Here is a 19279-nt window from a genome sequence, read left to right as displayed (position 1 = left end):
TGCGGGCGTCGGGGCCCCAGGCTAGGGCTGGTTGAGAGCCCTGGGCCACCCAGTCCATCCTGTCAGCCCTCCTCAGCCCGTCAGGAATGTGCCCGCTGTCAGGGGGGTGGGGGGTTAAAAATAGAAGCTGACACTTCCTTGTCTCCTTCTCCACATGCGTCCCCCCATCCTTGCCTCCTTGGGCCTCCTCCTCTGCTGTTCCTATACTTGGTAAGGGGCCTGCATGGGCACAGCCCCTTCCCACCTGCCCCACGCGCCCGGCCACCCAGTCCCCGGCCAATGGGCTTCTGGGCAAGATCAAATGTCACTATAACATGAGGCCGTGAGCCGGGCGGGCAGTGTCTGAGCCGTCCTGTCCACAGGGAGCTCCAGCCCTTCTCTCCAGACTCAGCCACAGGTTGGTATGGCACAGGGCTGGGCAGGGCCGGCCTGCCATTCGAGGCATGTCCGGGGTTCTGGGGTGCTGAGGGTCTAGGACGCCGTGATTCCACGTCTCAGCTCTGAGCACGGCAGCTTGGGGAGCCCACAAAGCCATCCAGGGTCCTGAGGGTATTGGCACGGGGGTGGTGCTCTGGGATGGGAATACAGGCGAGCTGTCCCAAACCGTAGATTGGCAGCCCGGGAGGCCCGCGGAGGCAGAGGGGATCTTCCTGGAGGGAAGGGGACGGAGAAGTGGGGAGAGGAGCAGGGGTCGAGGCAAAGAGCCCCGGAAGGCCACTGCCCACAGCTCTAAGGGCCGCCCAGTGCCGGGTCCTGGCTCACCCCCGGGGTCATCTGGGCCTCTCCACGGGGCTCCAGTAAGTGCGGGGGCCCAGGCCGGCTCCTCTCAGACACTGGGGGCTCCTGGCCTCAAGCAGTCATTGCCTCCAATGCCGCCATGTGTAGAGACAAACACGAGGGGTCTGGTGGAATTCACCCCAGGAGCGGTTCCATGGAGAGGTGGCTGGTGGGACCTTCAGGGACAGCTCCTAGTGGCCAAGGACAGGAGCAAACAGGGCCAGGCCAGGGTGGACTGGGGACCTGGGATCTGTCCCGCTTCCCTGGACGCGTCCCACCGCTGCCCATGGAGGAGCAGCACCTGCGACCAGAGGCCCTGCCCAGGCTTCTTGCCCTCCCCACCCTCCCCGATCCCCACGGCCTCGCCCACGCTGCCCTCCCAGCACCCTCACCGGCCAGCTCCTTCTGCAAACCCTCAGCCCTCGTTGCGGGGGAGACCCGGAAAGAGCCCCTGAAGGATAGGATGGGGGCCGAGGCCGTGCGGGGTGACACAGCTGGGCGGGGACTCCCTCCTCCCCACCCCATCTGGTCACCTGGGAAGGAGGTGTGTGTCTCCAAGGAGCTCTGACCTCAGCGGCTATATTCCCTCTACCCCACCCCCCAACGCCAAGGGCAGAGCATGAAATGGACATCTGACTTCCTGCCCAACGGTTGAAACGCTGTCCCCTGCCCTCCAGCACGCCCCCCCCAGCCCCTCCCAACAGATGGCGAGCTGGGGGGACAGAGCCACTCTGTGGTGTGGCCTCTGGGGCTCCCCCGGACAGAGCGGCAGGATCCTGGAGAAGCCGCAGCCTCTGTCAGGGTCAGTGGGGCTTTGCCGCCCTGACTCACAAGGGGCTTCCAGGCACCCCACCCGGGGATATGGGGGTCTTCCTGCCGCCCCCCCCCCCCCGGGCTCCAGTCCAGAAAGCAAGAGAGCAAGGTGCAGGAGCTCAGGCAGGCCTGGGACACCGGCAGGGGGCCAGGAGGAGCGGGCCAGGTAGAGACCTGAGCCAGCGGCTGCCCTCAGCCCCCCTCCCTGCGTCTTGGGTTTCTGGTCAGAGGCGTCTTGGCTAATTTGCGTGCCTATTTCTGGACACCTCAGCTGCCACAGGCTTCTTAAAAATAACCCACCCTGGGCTTGGGCCACCCCGCCCCCCTCTTGAGGCTGCTGACAGGTGTGGGGCCCAGCCAGGGTCAGGGGGGCCAGCAGGACAAGGCCCTGGGTAGTCACGGACCCTCCCACCCCGGAGAGTGGGCCCGGGGGGATGGCAGAGGGGTGAGGGCGGGGCCCACCAGGAGGCTGAGACCCCCAGCTGCGCACAGGCGGGAGGCTGTAACTTGAGGGGCAGCAGAGTCCTGTCTCAGGCTGGGGTGCAGGGAGCAGAGATCTGGGGGTTGACGTCGCACGGAGCTTCAACGGCTCTGGAAAAATTAACATTCTGGACGGAGGCTTCAGACAGCCGTTCCCACCTTAGCGGTGTGACGGACACGCATGTTTAAATGATGAGCTTGTGATTTCCTTGTACGGAGCTCCCGGGGGGCTGGAGGCCCAACGGTCGCGTTCCACTGGAGCTGCGCTAGGCCAGCGTGAACTCTGTGTTTTGAGCCCCGGGCCAGCTGCTCTGAGCGCTCCCAGGCCCCGGGCCGCCCCAGCCGGGTGCGCAGGCCAGCTCACGGAACCGGGGTCCCTGAGCGCCCCAGCCACACCTGCACACGTGCGGCCGGGCCCAGGCACGGAGCTTCCCTGCAGACGTTGACAAATTCAAGAGCATCCACGGGGCCTGGGAAAGCAGGCGGGGGGAGGAGGCGGCCAGATGGGGCTGTCTGCGCAGTCCTTTGCTCAGGGCCCCTGGGCTGGGGAATGCACAGAGAAACAGCCCAAACCCCAGCCCCGTGAGCTTGGGGCCCAGTCTGCTCCGGGCGCGGCTGAGTGGGGGGACAAGGAGAACAGATTGTGCACCTTGTGATTTGGGGAGGGAGGACAGCACAGGGGCCATGGGGGACTCCCAGGGCACCCATGTAGGAGAACGTGGGGTCCCTGCAGGAAACCGTCAATTGGGGAAGGGAGCTCTGGGTTCACACCAGGATGGCTGTCAGGGCGCTGGTGAGGCCCAAAGACCCAGGAAGGTCCAGCATGTCCACAGGGAGAGGGGGGTCCCAGCAAACCCCTCAACCACCTCGGCGAAAGGCAGAGGCTGTCAAGAAGTGGGCTCCGAGCCCCACCAGCACAACTTCCCTACTGTCCAAAACAGCCTGGACCGGCACCGGGCATCCTGGATGACCCCCCTCGGGGAACGCTGTAGAGAGGATGTCTGCCCTGGGTGGGGGTGGACACCACGACCTTCCAACATCCCGTCCAGCCCTGGGATTCCAAGCTCCAGGCTGGAGCCAGGGCCGGAAGCGGGTGGGGTGGGATCAGAGTTCATCGAGGAGGGCTGGGGGTGGGGTGGGGGGGTGGGTGCTGTGGAGGAGGCCCGCCAAGGCCAGAGTGCTGGCCTCCACCCTGTCCCTGGATGTCCCTCACACCCCCAGCCCTAGGAGCTCACCCCTTCTAGCACTTCCAGACCAAGGCCATTCTGACTCTGGTCCCGTTCCTTCCCCTGCAGAAACCACCCCGCCACCATGTCTGACGAGGAAGTGTGAGTACCAGCCCTAGTCACCACCCGCCTCACATGGGGCCCCTGGACCTGGGCTGCGTGCAGAAGCCAGAGGACCCAGGGCTCTTGGGAGACACTGAGTGAAAGCCCAGCTCACCCATTTTTTTTCTCTCTCTCTCTCTCCCCAACCCTCGGCTCCCAACAGTGAACAGGTCGAGGGTAAGTGTCCATTGATTTTCCCCCTACATCCACACCCAGTGGACAAGTCACACAGACAAGCCCATCTGACCGTCGACAGCAGGGCTCTCCTCCAGAACGCCTGGCGGGAAGCCCTGGTGGGCACCACCGAGCACGGGCTCCCCACTCCTGCTCCCGCACCCAGGGCGCATCCTCCTCCCAGGACACATCCCAAGATGTGGTTCTCTCTGTACGCCCAGCCTGCCCTACAGACCCATCTGGGGCAGACTTTGGCCCGGGGCCCAGCCACACTCTCCTAGGGGGATCTGTCCCCCCAGCCCCTGCCCCGGCAGGAATCCCAGGGTGTCCAGGGCCCAAGGCCCCCTATACCCCACCCTCGGTGGTTTGGGAGTGGGGCGGCTGGTTCTCAGGGCCGCCCGCTAACAAGGCTCCTGCGTCCTATCATTGCAGAGCAGTGCGAGGAGGAAGGTAAGGCTGTGGGCCCCACGCCCCACGCCCCAACCCAGGCTGTCCCCTTGCCTCGGCTCCCGGCCTCAGCCCCACTGCGCTCTCCGCTCCCTCAGCCCGTCCTCCTCGTCATGCATGACCGCTTGCTACCAGCACTCGTCTCCCATGTCCGCATCCACTAACAGACACACACTCGTCATTAATCCCCATCCTGGTAGCACCGTGTGGACAGAGCTGACGTGTGCATCTCGACTCTCCCCCATTAACCTCGAGGGCCGGGCTGTGTGGACCCCGCTTCTGTGTCTCTCCCTCTGCCTCTCTCCCGGTCTCTCTCCATCTCTGTCTCCCAGCATCCCTGCCTTGGGGCCCTAACCTCCAGGCTCACCTGGAGACCCCTCCCTCACACAGCCCATCTTCAGGGGGGAACCTCCCAGTCGTGCCCGGGCAGGTGTGGGGTGCAGGGGAGCCGCCGCACCTGGGAACCGCGCAGAGAGGTGGTTCTCAAGCCGGGTGGGAGGCCCTGGAAAGCCCTGGCATGTGCTCAAACCTGGGGAAGTGTCCACGCAACTCCGCCGGGCAGGCTCAGCTGTAAGTCGCGCCCGGTGCTATGTTTTGAAAATATTTTGAAAACACTTGGCTACCCTAACAACGTGAGCAAAACATTTCTTTTTCTGTGCCGAAAAGGTGGAAAGACTCATTTCTGAGCGGGCCACATGGTCCTGGGGAGCTGCCCCTTCCCTGAGGGAAGGCCATGTGGCGGGCAGGAAGGGTCCCCTGCCCCCCGTTTTCCTCAAAGACCCTCAGTGTCCACGTCAGCTCAGGCACGCACAGAGACCGCGTCGCCCGCCAAGGCCTTCCTGGGTGCTTCTTACCCCAGTGGGTCTCATCCCCTGTCCTCATCCCCGTCCGCCATAGAGCAGGACTTGGGCTATACCGAAGACACGCCATGCTGGGGCAGGCAGGCGGTGGGGTCCCAAGGCCCATCTGGGGGGCCCAGACACCAAGGAGGGAGAAAGGAGCCAGAGCCCTGGGGTCCCAGAGGGGGTCACAGGACAGAGGTGGGGTCTCGGGGCGGGTCCCCGGGGCTCACCATCTCCTGCCCAGGGCACCAGCTGCCCCTTCTCCCAGGGGGGAGACCTCCTTCCCCGCCACCCCGCGTGAACCCCTAAAAGACTATCCTTGTTTCCTCTCTCCCTCCTGCTCCCGCTGCTCCCACGTCAGAGGAGGCCCAGGAGGAAGGTAAGCAGGGTAAGCGGGGTCCAGACCCCGGCCCTCACAAATACCCTCAGAGCTCTGCCTCCCCCCAGTGTGTCCCCACCCCCTAAGGACATGCCGTGTGCTCTTGGCCTAACCTCTCCTCTCTCCCCCTGCTGCCTGTGCACCCGGCCTCCTCCACCACAGAAGTCCATGAGGAAGGTATGGGTACCTAGGACTTCTGGTCCCCATGTGGGGCCCAAGGCCTGGCTGGAGCCCATGCGGGGTGAGGGAGAGGGCAGGGAGGTAGCAAGGTGCCAGCCAGCAAAGGACTCCCACATGTGGCCCTAACATCGCCCACTAACCACGGCCAACGCTTGACCAGGGTGGGGAGGGGGTCCCCCAGGGCCAGGCACCCTCCTGACTCAGGCTGGGCTGCAGACGGGGCTCATACCCCCAGCACAGGGAGACCAGGTCGGTGGCGGGACTGCTGGACAGGCCCGGCCTCACCAGCCCTGAACCCAGGCCCAGGGTGGGGAACTGAGAGCCCGCGGCCGAGTCTGACCCCTGGACCAGGCCAGGGCCCCCGGCCAGAGGGTGGGTGAGCACGGGGTGACAGAGGTCCAGCCCATCAGCCCGCAGCAGGGACACTCTGCAACATTCCCCCATATCCAGCCCTGTGGGCCCCTCCTCAGGCCCTGGGGTGACGACGGGCGGGTCAGGCCACCTGTGCTCTGATCAGTGGGCAGGGCAGCCGAGCCTGGCACCCATGTCTGTGTGCCCCCAGAGGCCAGGACCAGAAGGACAGTGGGGGCGGGAAGTGCGGCGCCCTCTGGGGCTGCTTCCCTGGGCTGTGGGCCCTGCCCGGCCAGCTCCCATGTCCCCGCATCAGGCTGCGGCCAGAGCCCATGAGCCCCTGCTGATCCCTCCTGGGGGAGAAGGACAGGCGGGACCCCAGTGTCCCCCACAGAGCCACCCTTGAGCCCTGGTTCCCCGTCAGGTCAGCGAGGTGGGGACAGGATCTGGGGACGGCAGTGCCTGCCAACACTGACCATGTCTCACCGGCTTCCCGCATGCCCCTGCCCCTTGTCCTCGGCCACTGACCCTCCCGAATGGCGACCGGTGCTCCCCTAACCTCGGATCCTTCGTCCTTTGACCTCTTGCTCTGCCGCCCTCCCTCCCCCATGAAGTCCACGAACCAGGTATGTGCCGTGACTTCAGTCCCGTGTGAGCGCCCGTGCACACGAGTGACACGTGTGGGGGTGAGCAGGCGTCCGGGCCACGCAGGAACAAGAGGGGCCGTGGGACCGACGTCCAGCGTGGTTCCGCTCGGACCCCGCGCCTCCGCCCACTCCCACTGCCCCTGCCCTCAGCCTCTGCCCAGGCTCACCGCTGATTCTCTCTCTCCCCCGCCCCACGGTGCTGTCCCCGCAGAGGAGGTCCAAGAAGGTACGTCCCGCCCCTGCAGACATCCCCACACATCTCCCCCTGCCTCGCTCCCTGGCTGACTCCTGCCACCTTCCCATGGGCTGGGGACACCGTGGGAAAGGTTGGGTCTGGGTGCCCTCGGGGGTGCAGTGGGGAGGCCCTTCCGGGGCTGCCAGCAGGAAGGGGGGTGCGGCCGGCCCTGAGCTGGAGCGCAGAGCCCTGGGAGGTGCTGGCCTGGGGAGGAGAGTGCTGAGGTCCACCAGGGGCTTCTGGACCACACAGGGTTGGGTGGAGAAGAGCAGAGGACGAGACACAGGGAAGGCGCCTCCAACCTGCCCCGGATGGCATGTCAGAGAGGGCGTCAGGAGGGGTGAGGGTGGAGGGAGGGTGGAGGCCAAGCGGGGTGAAGCGGAAAGTCAGGCTGAGGCCCAAGGCAAGACTGGAACAGCCAGGGGCCTCGCGTGCAAAGGAGCGATCACTCAGGCCCCGCATCCCACCCACCGTCTGGGCCACAGCCAGTCTCATCCTGGCGTGAGGAGGCCCCCGGGTGGGCCATGCCGGGGCGGAGGCAGGGGACACACAGGTTCGAGTCAGGGGCCCTCCGCTCGGCGGGGCCACGGGGCCTCCAGGCTGGGCCTGAACCGCAAGCACAGCCCTGAGAGAGTCTTCCCTTCCCGGGGCCCAGAGAGGCCGCCTGCAGGAAGAAGGGAGGTGCCGGCCCGGCGTGGGGTGCTGCACACTCGCCGTGCAGGGAGAGGCGTCTAGGACGCTGCGGGCCTATAGGGTCAGACGGTCAGTGGGGTCCCTGGAGCCCACCCTGAGGCTGAGAGTCAGACAGGCAGATGGGGTGCGGGGGGAACGCCAGGCTGCCCCCAACTAGACACCGCTGCAGGGGCGCTGGCGTGGGGCCCCTCTCCCACGAGCTCTCAGCCTCCCCTCACGCGCCCCCTGCACACGGGGCGGCTCCAGCCAGGCCCCCGGAGAAGGCAAGCACACCTCAGTGGCACCCCTCTTCCCCATCAAGCCCTTCCTTCTGCCCCTCCGTGAGGTTCCTGCCCCCAGAGCACCCCCTTTTCTTGCTCAGTTTCCTCATGCCCACAGCCCCCCAAGGTGTGGGGAAAGGGTGACATCAAGCCCACTTGTAAGCAGCCAAGGTGCTGTCTATGGGCATGTAGCAGGCTCCCAAGCACCCAGGGTGACCTGAGCCCAGCGGGAGACGAGGGGACGCACCCCGTGCACTCGCAGCCAGCCCCCCGTTCCCTGCCTAGATGGCCACAGGCAGAGGAGAGAGTGCGGGAGACCCAACCCATGTTCCCAGCCGGGCTTCCTTGGGCTTGGAGAGCCCGAGGGCCCAGAGCAGAGACCAAGGGGCAAGGGCAAGACCCTGCCAGGCTGTGCTGACCCCAGGCTGTGACCCTGCCAGCCAGGCACGCCCCGAGAGAAAGCATCCCCACGTGAGGGCAGCCAGCCCCCCGCAGGCCGGGGCGGGAGGCTCATCTCAGGGCGGGAGGCCTGGGTGGACAGACACATGGCAGGCCCCAGGAGGTGGCCACGGGCGAGCTGGGAGGGCACATCCTGCGTCAGGAAGAGAAGGCTCTTTGTCTCCCGGGGAGGTCAGGAGCCCCTTCACCTTTGGGTCAATACAGCCTGGGCCTCAGGGACCCCCCACCCCCACCCAGCTCCACGGCTCCAGTGTTAGGGAGGGTCTCTGCTTTCCCGGGTAGGCTCCACCAGGCCCCTGTGGAAACCCTCGAAGCAGCCAGCTCCTCTGCCCACTCCCCACACAGCAGACCACTGATGGGGTCCAGGCCAGTGCACACCAAGGGACAAGGGGCCCGGGGGCTGCCCCCACAGTCTCCTCAACCCCCCGTCCAGTGCCCCGAGCCTGCTGGCTTCTCTCCTGTGTATGCCCTTATGCCCACCGCCACTGTGGAGGAGCAGAGGGAGGATGGGGAAGGTCAGGGCCACGGGTCCACTGGCCACAACCCTTCCAGACTGTGTCTGGATGGCCACTGGCTCTCCATACCGCCACTGCCCGCCTGTCTGTGTTCCTCTTCTCCTCTTCTCTGGGGTCAGGCCTGACCGTCCCGCCATGGGGCTCCACGGCCCGTCCTTGCACGCACTCACACAGAAGCGGGGCGGTCAGTGGGGACCAGCCAGCAGGCTTAGACAGGCCAGGGGCCTGGAAAGGGGCTGCATCCTGCCCTCCCACTGGGTCCCCGTGTCTGCCACCTCCCATCAGACCACCTCCTTTCCTCCTGCCCTGCTGGTCCTTGAGGACCCCGTGCCTCTGGCTGGCAATCTCTCCTTCCCCCTGCATTCCCCCTTCGGGGCCACATTCTGGGCCGTGCACCCTGAGCTCTCCACCTGGGACCCCACAGGCACCTTCACTTGTCGCTGGCAGGACAGAAGCATGGGCAGTAGGCTCAGGGGGAGAGGCAGAAGCGGGTGGGCACGAGGCAGGAAGCCCAGCCCCCAGGCGAGGGTGTCCCAGGGTCTATGGGCAGGAGCAGGCCACCCCACTCACCACGCTTCTCTTCCCTTTCCCCATGCCCGCTGTGGTGGCCAGAGGAGAAGCCAAGACCCAGGTGAGTGCGGGCCCAGGCAGGGCCAGACGCCCGGTGGGGGGATGGGCAGTGTGGGAGGCCTGGAGGTCAGGACCAAGGTCACCTGGGAAACTGGGGTCCCACGGAAGACAGCTCATTTGGGCACCGTGGAGAAGGCACCCCAAATCCCTGAAGGAAGGTGGCCGCGCCTGTGCTCCTTGATTTGGTGTTTAAAGCTCTAGGCATCTGACAAAGGGCCCTGATGAAAGTGGGATTATTTGGGGCGGCTGGTGCCTTCCCCCACAGGTGGGGAGCAGAGTTCACTGGGGCAGTTCTTCCCCAGCAAGGAGCAAAGATGAACTCTGGGGGCCGGGCAGGGTGTGGCTGTGCCCTGCCCTCCGGGGCCGTGGGCAAGGAGGACTCCCTGAGGGAGGAGGCGGGGTCCCAGGGAGGACAGGGGAGGGCAGGGAGCTGGGGGAGACAGGGTAGAGAGAACGGGGCTCCCTTGCCCCCGTGGCTGCCGGCCTGCCACGGGGTGCCCCCAAGTCCTAGCTGAGAGGCAGCCATGAGAGGCAGCGGGAGGGAGGGTCTCGCTCCCGTGGCCCCTTCAGAGCAGAACCACGGCGGACCTGCTATCTTTCACAGCCCCGGGGCCTCTGGGCGCCGTCCTCCTCATCTGGGGGGGCCTTTCCCTCATTTTAGCCACTTGTGAAGATTTCAGGGATTTTGTTTTTTAACCCATCGATTCTGACGTCTCGTGTTGGGCAAGCACTTGGGGGGCACACGGTGTGTGATTCATGCCCTCGCCCCGCAGAGTGTCCCGCCTGCGGGCTGCACGGTCTGGCCAGACCCGGGGTGCCCTCGGGGGTCCGTGGGCCCCGCGGCAAGCCCAGGGTTCGGCCAGCATGCTCCCATCCCCTGCACTTTATTTTTCAGCAATGTTGAATAACGCTGCTGGGCCCCAGATATTTTCTAGTTTTAAAAAAATGTTTGTGTTTTCATTATGAAAATAAAACACCTCATTAAAGAAAATTTGGAAAATACGTAAAAGTCCAATGAAGAAGAAAAAAATCGTCTATAACTCTCTCAGCCCGCCAGCCAGACTGCGGGAAGGCCCGGGGAGGAATTTTACGCGCTCTTTCCGTGCGTCGGGCTCGGAAAAAAAGATTTAAACTCTGAGCTGTTTTTCAAACATCGCACTGTCTATACAACCTTCCATTCTGCTTTTTTAAAATTTAGCACTATTCATAAGTATTTTTCCGTGTTTTTACATAGTCTTCTTAAATATTTTGAATGGCCACATAATATTCCATGAATTGGACAAACCATAATTTTTCTAACCGTCCGTCTTCTGCAGGACATTAAAGCTTCCCCCAATATTTTACTATCATAAATAACGCCGGGTGGAAAGCATTTTCCGTCTTTCGGGTTATTTCCCTAGGCCGCGTTCCCAGAACTGGAATTACTGGGTCAAAGAGTGCGAGCGTTCTTCAGGCTCCTGGCGCTCTCTGCCAAATTGCTCTCCACGGGGGCCGTGCCAGGGCGGGCTCCGCCACGGACGTGAGCGGGTCTGCGCCCCGCGCCGCCGCCGCCCGGCCTGGGGACACTGATGGATGAGGGGGGCCTCTCAGGGCCGCTCTGTTCTCGCGCCTCCGAGGGCTCCGGGAGCGCCTCCCGCGCGCCCGCTCACTGGCCGCCTTTCTTCCCGAGACTTGGCTGCGCGCGCCTCCTGCCCATTTATCTCTCTGCACAGACGTCTCCACGTGTTTTCAGCCATCGGCGTGCACAAGGATATAAGTCTTCTCTGTGCTAGCTGAAAATATTTTTCTAGTCTGGGTTGGGGTTTTTTTTCCCCTTTCAATTTTTGCTTTTTTTTTTTTTCACATACATAAGTTTTTCATTTGCGTGGAGTCGTCTGGCTATCTTTCCCCCAGCGGGACCTTCTGGGGCTTCTGAGCTTAGGAAAGCCTCTCCTGTGCCAGCATTTGGGTCCATATTCAGTTCCACGTCCTTCTGTGGCTCATTTTGCAAAACCGTGTTGTTGTTTTAACTCTTTGCTCCATTTGGAATGCACGGGGGCCGAGCCCGGGGCTGACGGCGGGTTACAGCCGGCCAGGTCCCAGAGTCTCATTTCTTCCCCAAACTGCCTTCTGCCCAGCCCCCCTCCTTTGGGTCCCCAGAAGGAAAGAGTCAAGAGGAGTCAGAGACCCGGGAAGGGTCAAGACAGCCGTTCCGGACCACAGAGCCCAACAGCCCTCGGGGGTCTGCGGTGACCAGGCTGCCTCTGGCCTGACGCGGCTGTGTTTCTTTGCTTGAGAAAGAAAGCGGGAGAGCCCTTCCTGCACAGCCGGGGTTGAAATGGCCCTCTCGATGCCCAGACGCTGGCTAATGGAGGGACGTGAAGAGACTGAAACGCCCTCAAAGGGGTCAGGCCGCTCTGGGGACCGTGGGTTATACATCTGACCAGAATAAAGGTCAGGCAGTGGGTCCTCAGCTGGGGACCCCAGGGGAAGGGCAGGACGACCAGCTCCCTGGTAGCGTCTCCACCTGCCCCCGCTCATGAGCCTCTCTCTTCTTCCAGACTCACTGCTCCCAAGATCCCGGAAGGGGAGAAAGTAGACTTCGATGTAAGTTTATGGGACCTGGATCCACACGGCCTACACCCACCGAGGCCTCGCCTTCAGCCTCCAGACCCGTGAAGGTCATTTGCTCCCAAGCAGCCAGAGCTAGCCCTTCCTGGTTGCAGGCCATTCTGCCTTAATTTATTTCTGGACCAGAGGAAACACCCACAGTGTCAGACACCCATCTTCCCTCCTCTCCCACCCACCTACGCACCCATCATCCATCCATCCACCCATCCATCCATCCGTCCATCCTCTTTTTCATGCATTATCCATCCGTCCATCCTCTTCTTCATCCATCCATCCATCCATCCATCATCCATCCATCCATCCGTCCATCCACCCATCCATCCATCCATCCATCCATCCATTCATCATCCACACACTCACCCATTCATCATCCATCCACCCATCCTCTTCTTCATCCATCCATCCATCCGTCCATCCACCCACCCATCCATCCATCTACCCATCTACCCATCCATCCACCCACCCATCCATCCATCCATCACCCAACAAACTACCTCATTCACCAGTTTCCTTCTGTCTGGCCCATGCAGAGCATCTCTGGGGATGACAACAGAACCAAGTCAGAGCCAGTCCTTCCCAGGGGTGCTGATGACCTCAGAGCTCTGCAGGGCCTGGACTCACCCGCGGGGAGGGTACCATTCCTACCCTGGAGCTAAGGGATCCGGCAGCCTCTGGCCCCCAGGAGCGCAGTGGCCATGGGGATGTGGCAAGGGCAAAAGGTTCCTTGTCACCCTCAGCTTTCATGGTGGCCAGAGGAGGGAGGGCGTCCCCGCCGGGGCCCAGGAAGGGACCGCCTGCCGCACGGTGGCCCAGGCAGGGTGGGGTGTGAGAGAAGGGGCCCCTTCCACCCACAGGACATCCAGAAGAAGCGTCAGAACAAGGACCTCATGGAGCTGCAGGCCCTCATCGACAGCCACTTTGAGGCGCGGAAGAAGGAGGAGGAGGAGCTGATAGCCCTCAAGGAGAGAATTGTGAGTCCTGGGGTGGGGGTGGGGGGTGGCGGCAGGTGGAGGCGGGGCCGCCCGGACACTGGCCGGTAGGGCCGGGCCCACCTGCTCGTCTGGCCATAGGAGAAGCGCCGCGCAGAGCGAGCGGAGCAGCAGAGGATCCGCGCCGAGAAGGAGCGGGAGCGCCAGAACAGGCTGGCGGTGAGGCCCGGCCCGCACCCCTGACCCGACAGCTTCCCTGTCCTCCCGAGCGTCCCCCTGACACAAGCCGGGGACCCGGGGGGCCCCGGCTAAGTTCCCTACGTCCTGCAGAACCTGCGGACAGTGCCGGTCCCAGATGCCTGCCCCGTGGTGGGGGGCAGGGGGCGGCGCCAGAGAGGCCCCGCCGGGCACTGAGGCCCGCGGGCTGGGGTCCCCGCAGGAGGAGAAAGCTCGCAGGGAGGAGGAGGACGCCAAGCGGAGGGCGGAGGACGACCTGAAGAAGAAGAAGGCCCTGTCCTCCATGGGCGCCAACTACAGCAGCTACCTGGCCAAGGTGAGCCCCGCCCCCGCCGCGCCCACCGCCCAGCGAATGCGGTGGGTGGAGGGGCCCTCCTGAGGCCGGGCGCCTCTGCCGTGCCCCACAGGCCGACCAGAAGAGAGGCAAGAAGCAGACAGCGCGGGAGATGAAGAAGAAGGTGCTGGCCGAGAGGCGCAAGCCGCTCAACATCGACCACCTCAGCGAGGACAAGCTGAGGTAGACCCAGCCCGGGGCGGTGGGGGGGGGGCAGCGGTCCCGGAGGCCGCCCTGGTTCTCCGCGAGGGGTGGGGGGTGGCTGGGCCCTGCTTTCCCTGCCTGCCCGGCCCAGACGCACCTTCGCCCCTCGCAGGGACAAGGCCAAGGAGCTCTGGGACACCCTCTACCAACTGGAGACCGACAAGTTCGAGTTTGGGGAGAAGCTGAAGCGCCAGAAGTATGACGTGAGTGTGGACACCACGCAGCTCGGCCGCCCCCACAAGTCCCCACCGCCTCCGCCTGAGAAGCCAGGGACCGGGTCGGGGGCGCCCTCTGAGCCCACCTCCGTGCCCCCGAGCAACTGGCCCTGCTCTGAGGGCCGCTGGAGAGAGCAGAGGCGAGCAGCCTCGCGGTCCAGTTTCTGAATGGCCAGGGGCTTGCAGAAAGCCCCCACCGGCTGTGCCAGTAGGTTTCTTGGATACAGCTTCTCTGTAAAGTGAGATCCCAGCCGTGCCCGCGGAGACGCCGTGCCCGCAGAGACATCGGCTTCCTAGAGCCCCTGGGGGACCCAGCCTCGGTCCCTGAGCGGTCACCTCCTCAGGCCCCCGTCCGGCAGCTTGGAAAAGGGTCTGGGGCTGGATCATCTCAGGGGTGGCTGCCTAGAGTTTCCTGGGAGGGGCACACAGCTCAGAACGGCAGTCCTGTTCAGATAGCGTCCCCTTGGAGGCCCTGCGGGGCCTGGGGAGCAGGAGATGTCCTGGGAACCAACCTGCTCAGAGCAAACGCAGACACCTCCAGCTTCCCCATCACAGGCATAGCCCCTGCCCCTGCCCCTTAGTGTCCTCTTGGGTCCCTGGGGGAAGACAGTTCATACCCGAGAGGCGTCTCCTGTGGCCATCCTTACAGGCCACCAAGATAGAGGGTGCGCAGTGACTGGTGACTCCTGTCACAGGAGCCATGCCCTAGGGCAGTGGGTCTTCTCCTGTGGTTTGCTCACCTCTACCAGGGGGAGGACCGTCGTGCTGGCCTTGGCACTGCCCTCTCCCCATGGTTCCCTGGGAGGGCTGGCTGGCAGATGAGGGTCCACGGGGTGGAGTCAGGGACGTGCTGCCTCTTGACACACATGTACGTGACCCATGGAGGGTCCCCGGGGGGGCTGGAAGGGCCACGAGGGCCCAGGCCTAGGTTAGCCCAGCACACAGCAAGGCCCTGGAGCCTCAGCCCGCCGCCCAGCCCGTTAACAATCTCGGTCTTTCTAGATCATGAACATGCGGGCCAGAGTGGAGATGCTGGCCAAGTTGTAAGTAGCCAGAGCCCACCTTGGACCAGGCTCGTGGTGTGCACTGCGCAGTGAGCCTCCCGCATGGCAAAGCCAGTTCGTTGCGGATGGTGGCGGCGGGCACGGAGACTACGGGGGCCGGCCTCCTGCCCCCACTCCTCCCCTGAACCTGCGGCCCTCGCTGACAGGTGGGGAAGGGCCTTGCCTTCCCCCGAGCCTCTCCGCCAGGCCGTGGGGAGGAGGGAGCCGTTGGGCGGTGGAGCCAGGGGGCCACAGGGCTGGTCTCTCGCAGCCATCAGCCCCAGGGCCCTGCCAGCCCAGCCGCCCCCCGCGCCCCGCCCGCTGCAGGTAAGTGGCCGGCTCCAGGGCTGCTGTGTGTCTTGGCCCAGGGCTCCGGCGCGGGCCACCCAAAGTAAGTCAGAGGCAAGCGTCCCCAGGGCCGAGGGCTGGAGTCTCCCACCCGGAGGAGCCAGGACACAGTAAAGGAGCAAGTGGCCCAGGCGAGGCGGCCAGGCTCTGCTGAAGGAGGGCACGCCGGCCACAGCCGGCCTGGCCCTGCCCCGACCCGCCAGGTAAGTCGCCGTGTTGTCCGCAGATCATCAACCTCAGGAGCCGCATCGATCAGGCCCAGAAGCAGTGAGTAGCCCTCAGGGGTTCTGTGCCGGGCACATGGCCCCTTGGGGCTGGCCGCCGCTGCCTGCCCCTGGGCCCCGCGATCTCGGCCAGTCCCGGGGGCAGCCGGCCCTCCGCAGAGCAGTAACAAGACTAACCAGCGGCTGAGGGAGGCTGCGGGTCCGGGCCCCACGCCCCTGGACCGGCAGCCTCCATCTGCCCCCTCCTCACCCCCAGAGCCTAGGAGGAGGCCAACCTTGGGGACGTGGGCGACCCTGGGCCAGCTCCCCCGCGGCCTGGCAAAGCCAGACAGGGTTCCCTGATGTCCCCTCAGCGGTGAGCTGGTCTGGGCCGTCAGGAGGCCGGGCTCTGTCACGGGTCTCCCTGCAGCCCTGGGGGAGCTTCTGGCTCCTCAGGACGTGAACCCTCTGTCTCTAAGGTCACCCCGGGGTCTGCGGGCTCCATGACAGCACAGCGGCTGGGAGGGGCCTACAGAGGCCCTCACCTTGCTTGTCCCCAAGGGCCTGTGCTCCCCGCCTCACCCACTCGGGGATGCTGCCTCCCAGCCTGGTCGCAGGGCCGGTTCCCACCCCACACAGGGCAGTGTCCCCAGGACTGCTTGGACTGGGGTTTCCCCTTCCTCCTCCCCTGCCCCTGCCCACTTCCTGCTCCCGGAGCTGGACTTCTCCAGCTGGGGGGACGGGTGAAGGTGACCCCCTCCTCCCTGGGCTCTGTCGTGTGCAGTGGACATGGGCCCTGTGAGAGCCCTTCCGGGTGTGTGCACATGTGTGCCAGCACGTGTGCATGCGTGTGCATGCGTGTGTGCATGCGTAGAAGTGTTCTCAGGCTGACCCCTGCAGGACTCGGGCCACGGGCACGGCCATGGGTGCCAGGGCTTCTCCCGAAGCCGGCCTTGGGAACTGCATGGTCTCCACCAGCCAGAAGTCATTCCACAGGGTCGGTTCTGGAGCCCACACACCCTATTCCCCACCCACGGGACCCTGACCCAGCACCCAGGTGCCTCCTGGCTCCCTGGTGTACAGAGGGCCTCAGACAGACAGGACCAGGCTCCTAAGGACGGCCACCCTGCAGGGTGCTGACCTCCTCCCCACTCCATGGTCCAGCTCTAACAGGGGACTGAAGGGCTGGGGCGGAGGCGCCTCCCAGGCCCTGAGTCTGCCAGGCCCTGCCTGGTGGCCAGGAGTCAGGGCCCTGGGCCACTGACTGTCCAGAGCCTGTCCTGCCCCAGGAGGCTGTGACCTGGGCTGCTTTCTCCAGGCCACAGTCACTGGGGCGATGAGAGCCACCTGTAGAGACAGCTTCCCTGGCAGGCCTGGGGTCCACCCAAGGTGGGGCCCCTGGAGCCCAAGCTCCTGGCAGGGGTTGGAGGGTGTCCTGCGCTCTCTGGTCCCTCCCCTAACCACACTAACTGTCCCAGCACAAGGCGCCCCAGCCCAGCGGGGCCAGGTACAGGTGAGTGACTGGAGCTTGGAGCGTGTGCCTGTGGCTTTGAAGCCAGATTTTGCCCCGATAGTGGCCTGAGTGGGCTGAGCTGTCAGGACTGGGGGTGTGCGGGGGGCCAAGGAGGGGCTGGGCTGGGGGCCCAGACCCCCAGCCACTGACGATCCACTTGCTTCCACTTGCAGTAGCAAGAAGGCCGGGGCCCCGGCCAAGGGCAAAGTCGGCGGACGCTGGAAATGAAACAGCCACAGCAGGTCCCAGAGGCCGCGACCCTTGGCCCGCGCAGCCCGTGGGGCAGTGTCCGACCCCCAAGCCTGGGGTGGAGGCTCCCCCGCCAAACGTCTCTGTCCTGGCTTCCCCCATGTCCTAGGGTCTGTGAATAAAGCTGACGGACCCCCTTCCCAAGTGTGTGCTGGCTCTCACACGGGGCTCTGGGCGCGCGGACTGGAGGAGAGGCTGAGCGCGTGGGCTAGGGAGGATAGAAGCGCAGGTTGGGGGCCCAAGGGACACTGGGGCCTCCCTTTAGGGGTCAGGGCACATGGCTCCAGGGGACTGGGACGCCCTGCCCGGCTCTGCCAGCGGCTTCCACGTCTGCCTGCCCCCCCTACCCGCAAGGCCCTCTGACCCTCAGATCTGCACCTCAGCCAAGGTCTCTGCCCCCGAGAGTGGTCCCTCAGCGCCTGAGTACACTCTGCAGCCAGTTTGGGGCAGAAGAGCTTTGCCTTAGGAGGGGTCTGGGGGGAGGGGAGCGGGAACACACTAGGAGGGCTTACAGGAGTCCCCCGGAAATGTGGGGAGCAGAAGCAGGGTCCAGAACAAGGGGGCGCACACAGCCTGAGGGGCCTCTCGCCTCCAGAGGAAAGGAGCAGGAAAGCACGTGTCAAGAGGCAGACTCGGCAGACACAGACCGCTCTGTCTATATTGTAAGAGAGCACAGTGCACAGCTGTGTAATAAATGTGAAAATCCTGACCAAACAGAATTATGGAAAATATAAATCACAAAACTTGGATGGAGACAGAGAGCCTCGCACAGCGGACTATTCACGGACGAGGCTTCCAGAGTTGGAGCCGCCCCTCCGGGAAGGCTCCACGGACTGCAGGGAAGGAGGGAGCGTGCCCCCGGTCCTCTGTGGGGGGGGGACCCCAGCAACAAGCACGAGCCCCCAGACAGCACATGCACACGCGTGAGCCCGCCCCAGCACACATATCCGCACCCCACATGAATGCACACCCCGCGTGGGGCTCACCAGTTTGCCAGCACACACGTGCCCCCCAGTACGTGCAGCCCAGCTCCACACACCACCCCTGTACACAGACACTCTAACAGCCGACCAGCTCGACCGTGGGCATGCAAGGGGAACATCGGGTGGGACCCACAGAGCCCACCTCTCCATCCCCTGCTCCTGCCGTCTTGTTCTGAGAGGCTGCCCTGGGGAGCCTGTCAGCATGGGGTCAGGAGGGCCAGCACCCCCCCCCCACTGCAGGGGTGAGCTCCTGAGGTACCCGCCAGCCGCAGGGAACATGAACAAGCCCGGGGTCTCAGAGGGAGCTTGGAGAGCACATCTGCATGGCTGACCAGCCGGGAGAGCCGGAGGGATGGGGGCAGATTTGAACCGGACAGTCCGGCGGGGGAGACGGGCATTGGTGGAAGGCCATTCCTGCAAACAGGGAGCACACATGAAGCTTTCCAGGAGCGGCTCAGCCTCGGCCTGCGACCAGCACGTGGAGCCCGAGGCCAGCCCTCCGTGGCCAGTCCCACCCTGTGGCAGGTAACTTATCAGCATCTGTTTAGAAACGCGAACACACCTGGGGCCCCGCCTGGCACCTTGCAGTGGACACCAGGAGGCTGGGCAAGAGCCCCGGGGTTTGGGTCGGGGGAGAGGTCAGAAACCGCTTCGTGACGGTGTTCTTGAAAACCATGTCCGATGGCCAGTTTCCATGGGGAATAGGACGTCACTGCCTTGACTCGAGGGGAAGAGCAAGACGTGAACAGACGGGTCTCGTTCCCGAGAGGCTGAGCCGCTGGAAGTGCAAGGAATTATTTTGGATGATGTCATCCCCTCTCCCCGGTTTCTGGAGTCGTAGGTGCTTCTAGGTGGTTCTAGAGCAGCAAGTGACTGATGCGTCTGACTCTTGGTCTCGGGTCATGATCTCAGGTCGTGGGATCGAACCCCGTGTCAGGCTCCAGGCTCAGCGCTGGGTCTGTTTGAGATTCTCCCTCTGCCCCCTCTCTTTCCTCTCATGCTCTCTCTCTCTAGCAAATAAACGAATACAATCTTAAAAAAAAAAAAAAAAGGACAGAAGGGCAAAAAAGTATTTTGTCTTACCTACTTGTGCCTTAAAAAATTGGCACTATTCCCAACCAAATGATTATCTACAAAAAAAAAAAAAAAAGAAAGAAAGAAAGAAAAGAAAATGAGCAAGAAAATCTGCAATATTCTGAAT

General features: G+C 64.0%; 1 protein-coding gene across 7 annotated transcripts; it reads left to right on the top strand.

Annotated features, from left to right (window-relative positions):
- The first annotated feature begins 285 nt into the window (after positions 1 to 285).
- TNNT3 (troponin T3, fast skeletal type) lies at positions 286 to 17235 on the top strand. Of its 7 annotated transcripts, none has more exons than XM_047690307.1 (17): positions 286 to 397; positions 3366 to 3398; positions 3562 to 3575; positions 4005 to 4022; positions 5223 to 5240; positions 5403 to 5417; positions 6386 to 6397; positions 6630 to 6644; positions 9193 to 9211; positions 11751 to 11796; positions 12675 to 12791; positions 12891 to 12968; positions 13189 to 13302; positions 13394 to 13503; positions 13637 to 13727; positions 14742 to 14782; positions 17020 to 17235. In XM_047690307.1, the coding sequence occupies exons 2-17, from the start codon at positions 3382 to 3384 to the stop codon at positions 17072 to 17074; spliced, it is 780 nt and encodes a 259-aa protein (XP_047546263.1). In that variant the 5' UTR covers positions 286 to 397; positions 3366 to 3381; the 3' UTR covers positions 17075 to 17235. The 7 variants fall into 7 exon arrangements, with proteins under 7 accessions (XP_047546263.1, XP_047546267.1, XP_047546261.1 ...); XM_047690305.1 differs by lacking the exon at positions 14742 to 14782 and adding an exon at positions 15357 to 15397 and having other exon boundaries at positions 288 to 397; XM_047690309.1 differs by lacking the exons at positions 5223 to 5240; positions 14742 to 14782 and adding an exon at positions 15357 to 15397 and having other exon boundaries at positions 288 to 397.
- Positions 17236 to 19279: the final 2044 nt, after the last annotated feature.

This window comes from Lutra lutra, chromosome 10, assembly GCF_902655055.1.
Source record: "Lutra lutra chromosome 10, mLutLut1.2, whole genome shotgun sequence".
Taxonomy (NCBI): domain Eukaryota; kingdom Metazoa; phylum Chordata; class Mammalia; order Carnivora; family Mustelidae; genus Lutra; species Lutra lutra.
This window is presented reverse-complemented; position numbering and strand designations above follow the sequence as displayed.

Excerpts from the sequence above, each read along its gene's own strand:
- TNNT3 (XM_047690307.1), top strand. Across the intron at positions 11,797-12,674 it reads GGGAGAAAGTAGACTTCGAT|GACATCCAGAAGAAGCGTCA; the intron begins GTAAGTTTATGG and ends TTCCACCCACAG. Across the intron at positions 12,792-12,890 it reads TAGCCCTCAAGGAGAGAATT|GAGAAGCGCCGCGCAGAGCG; the intron begins GTGAGTCCTGGG and ends GTCTGGCCATAG.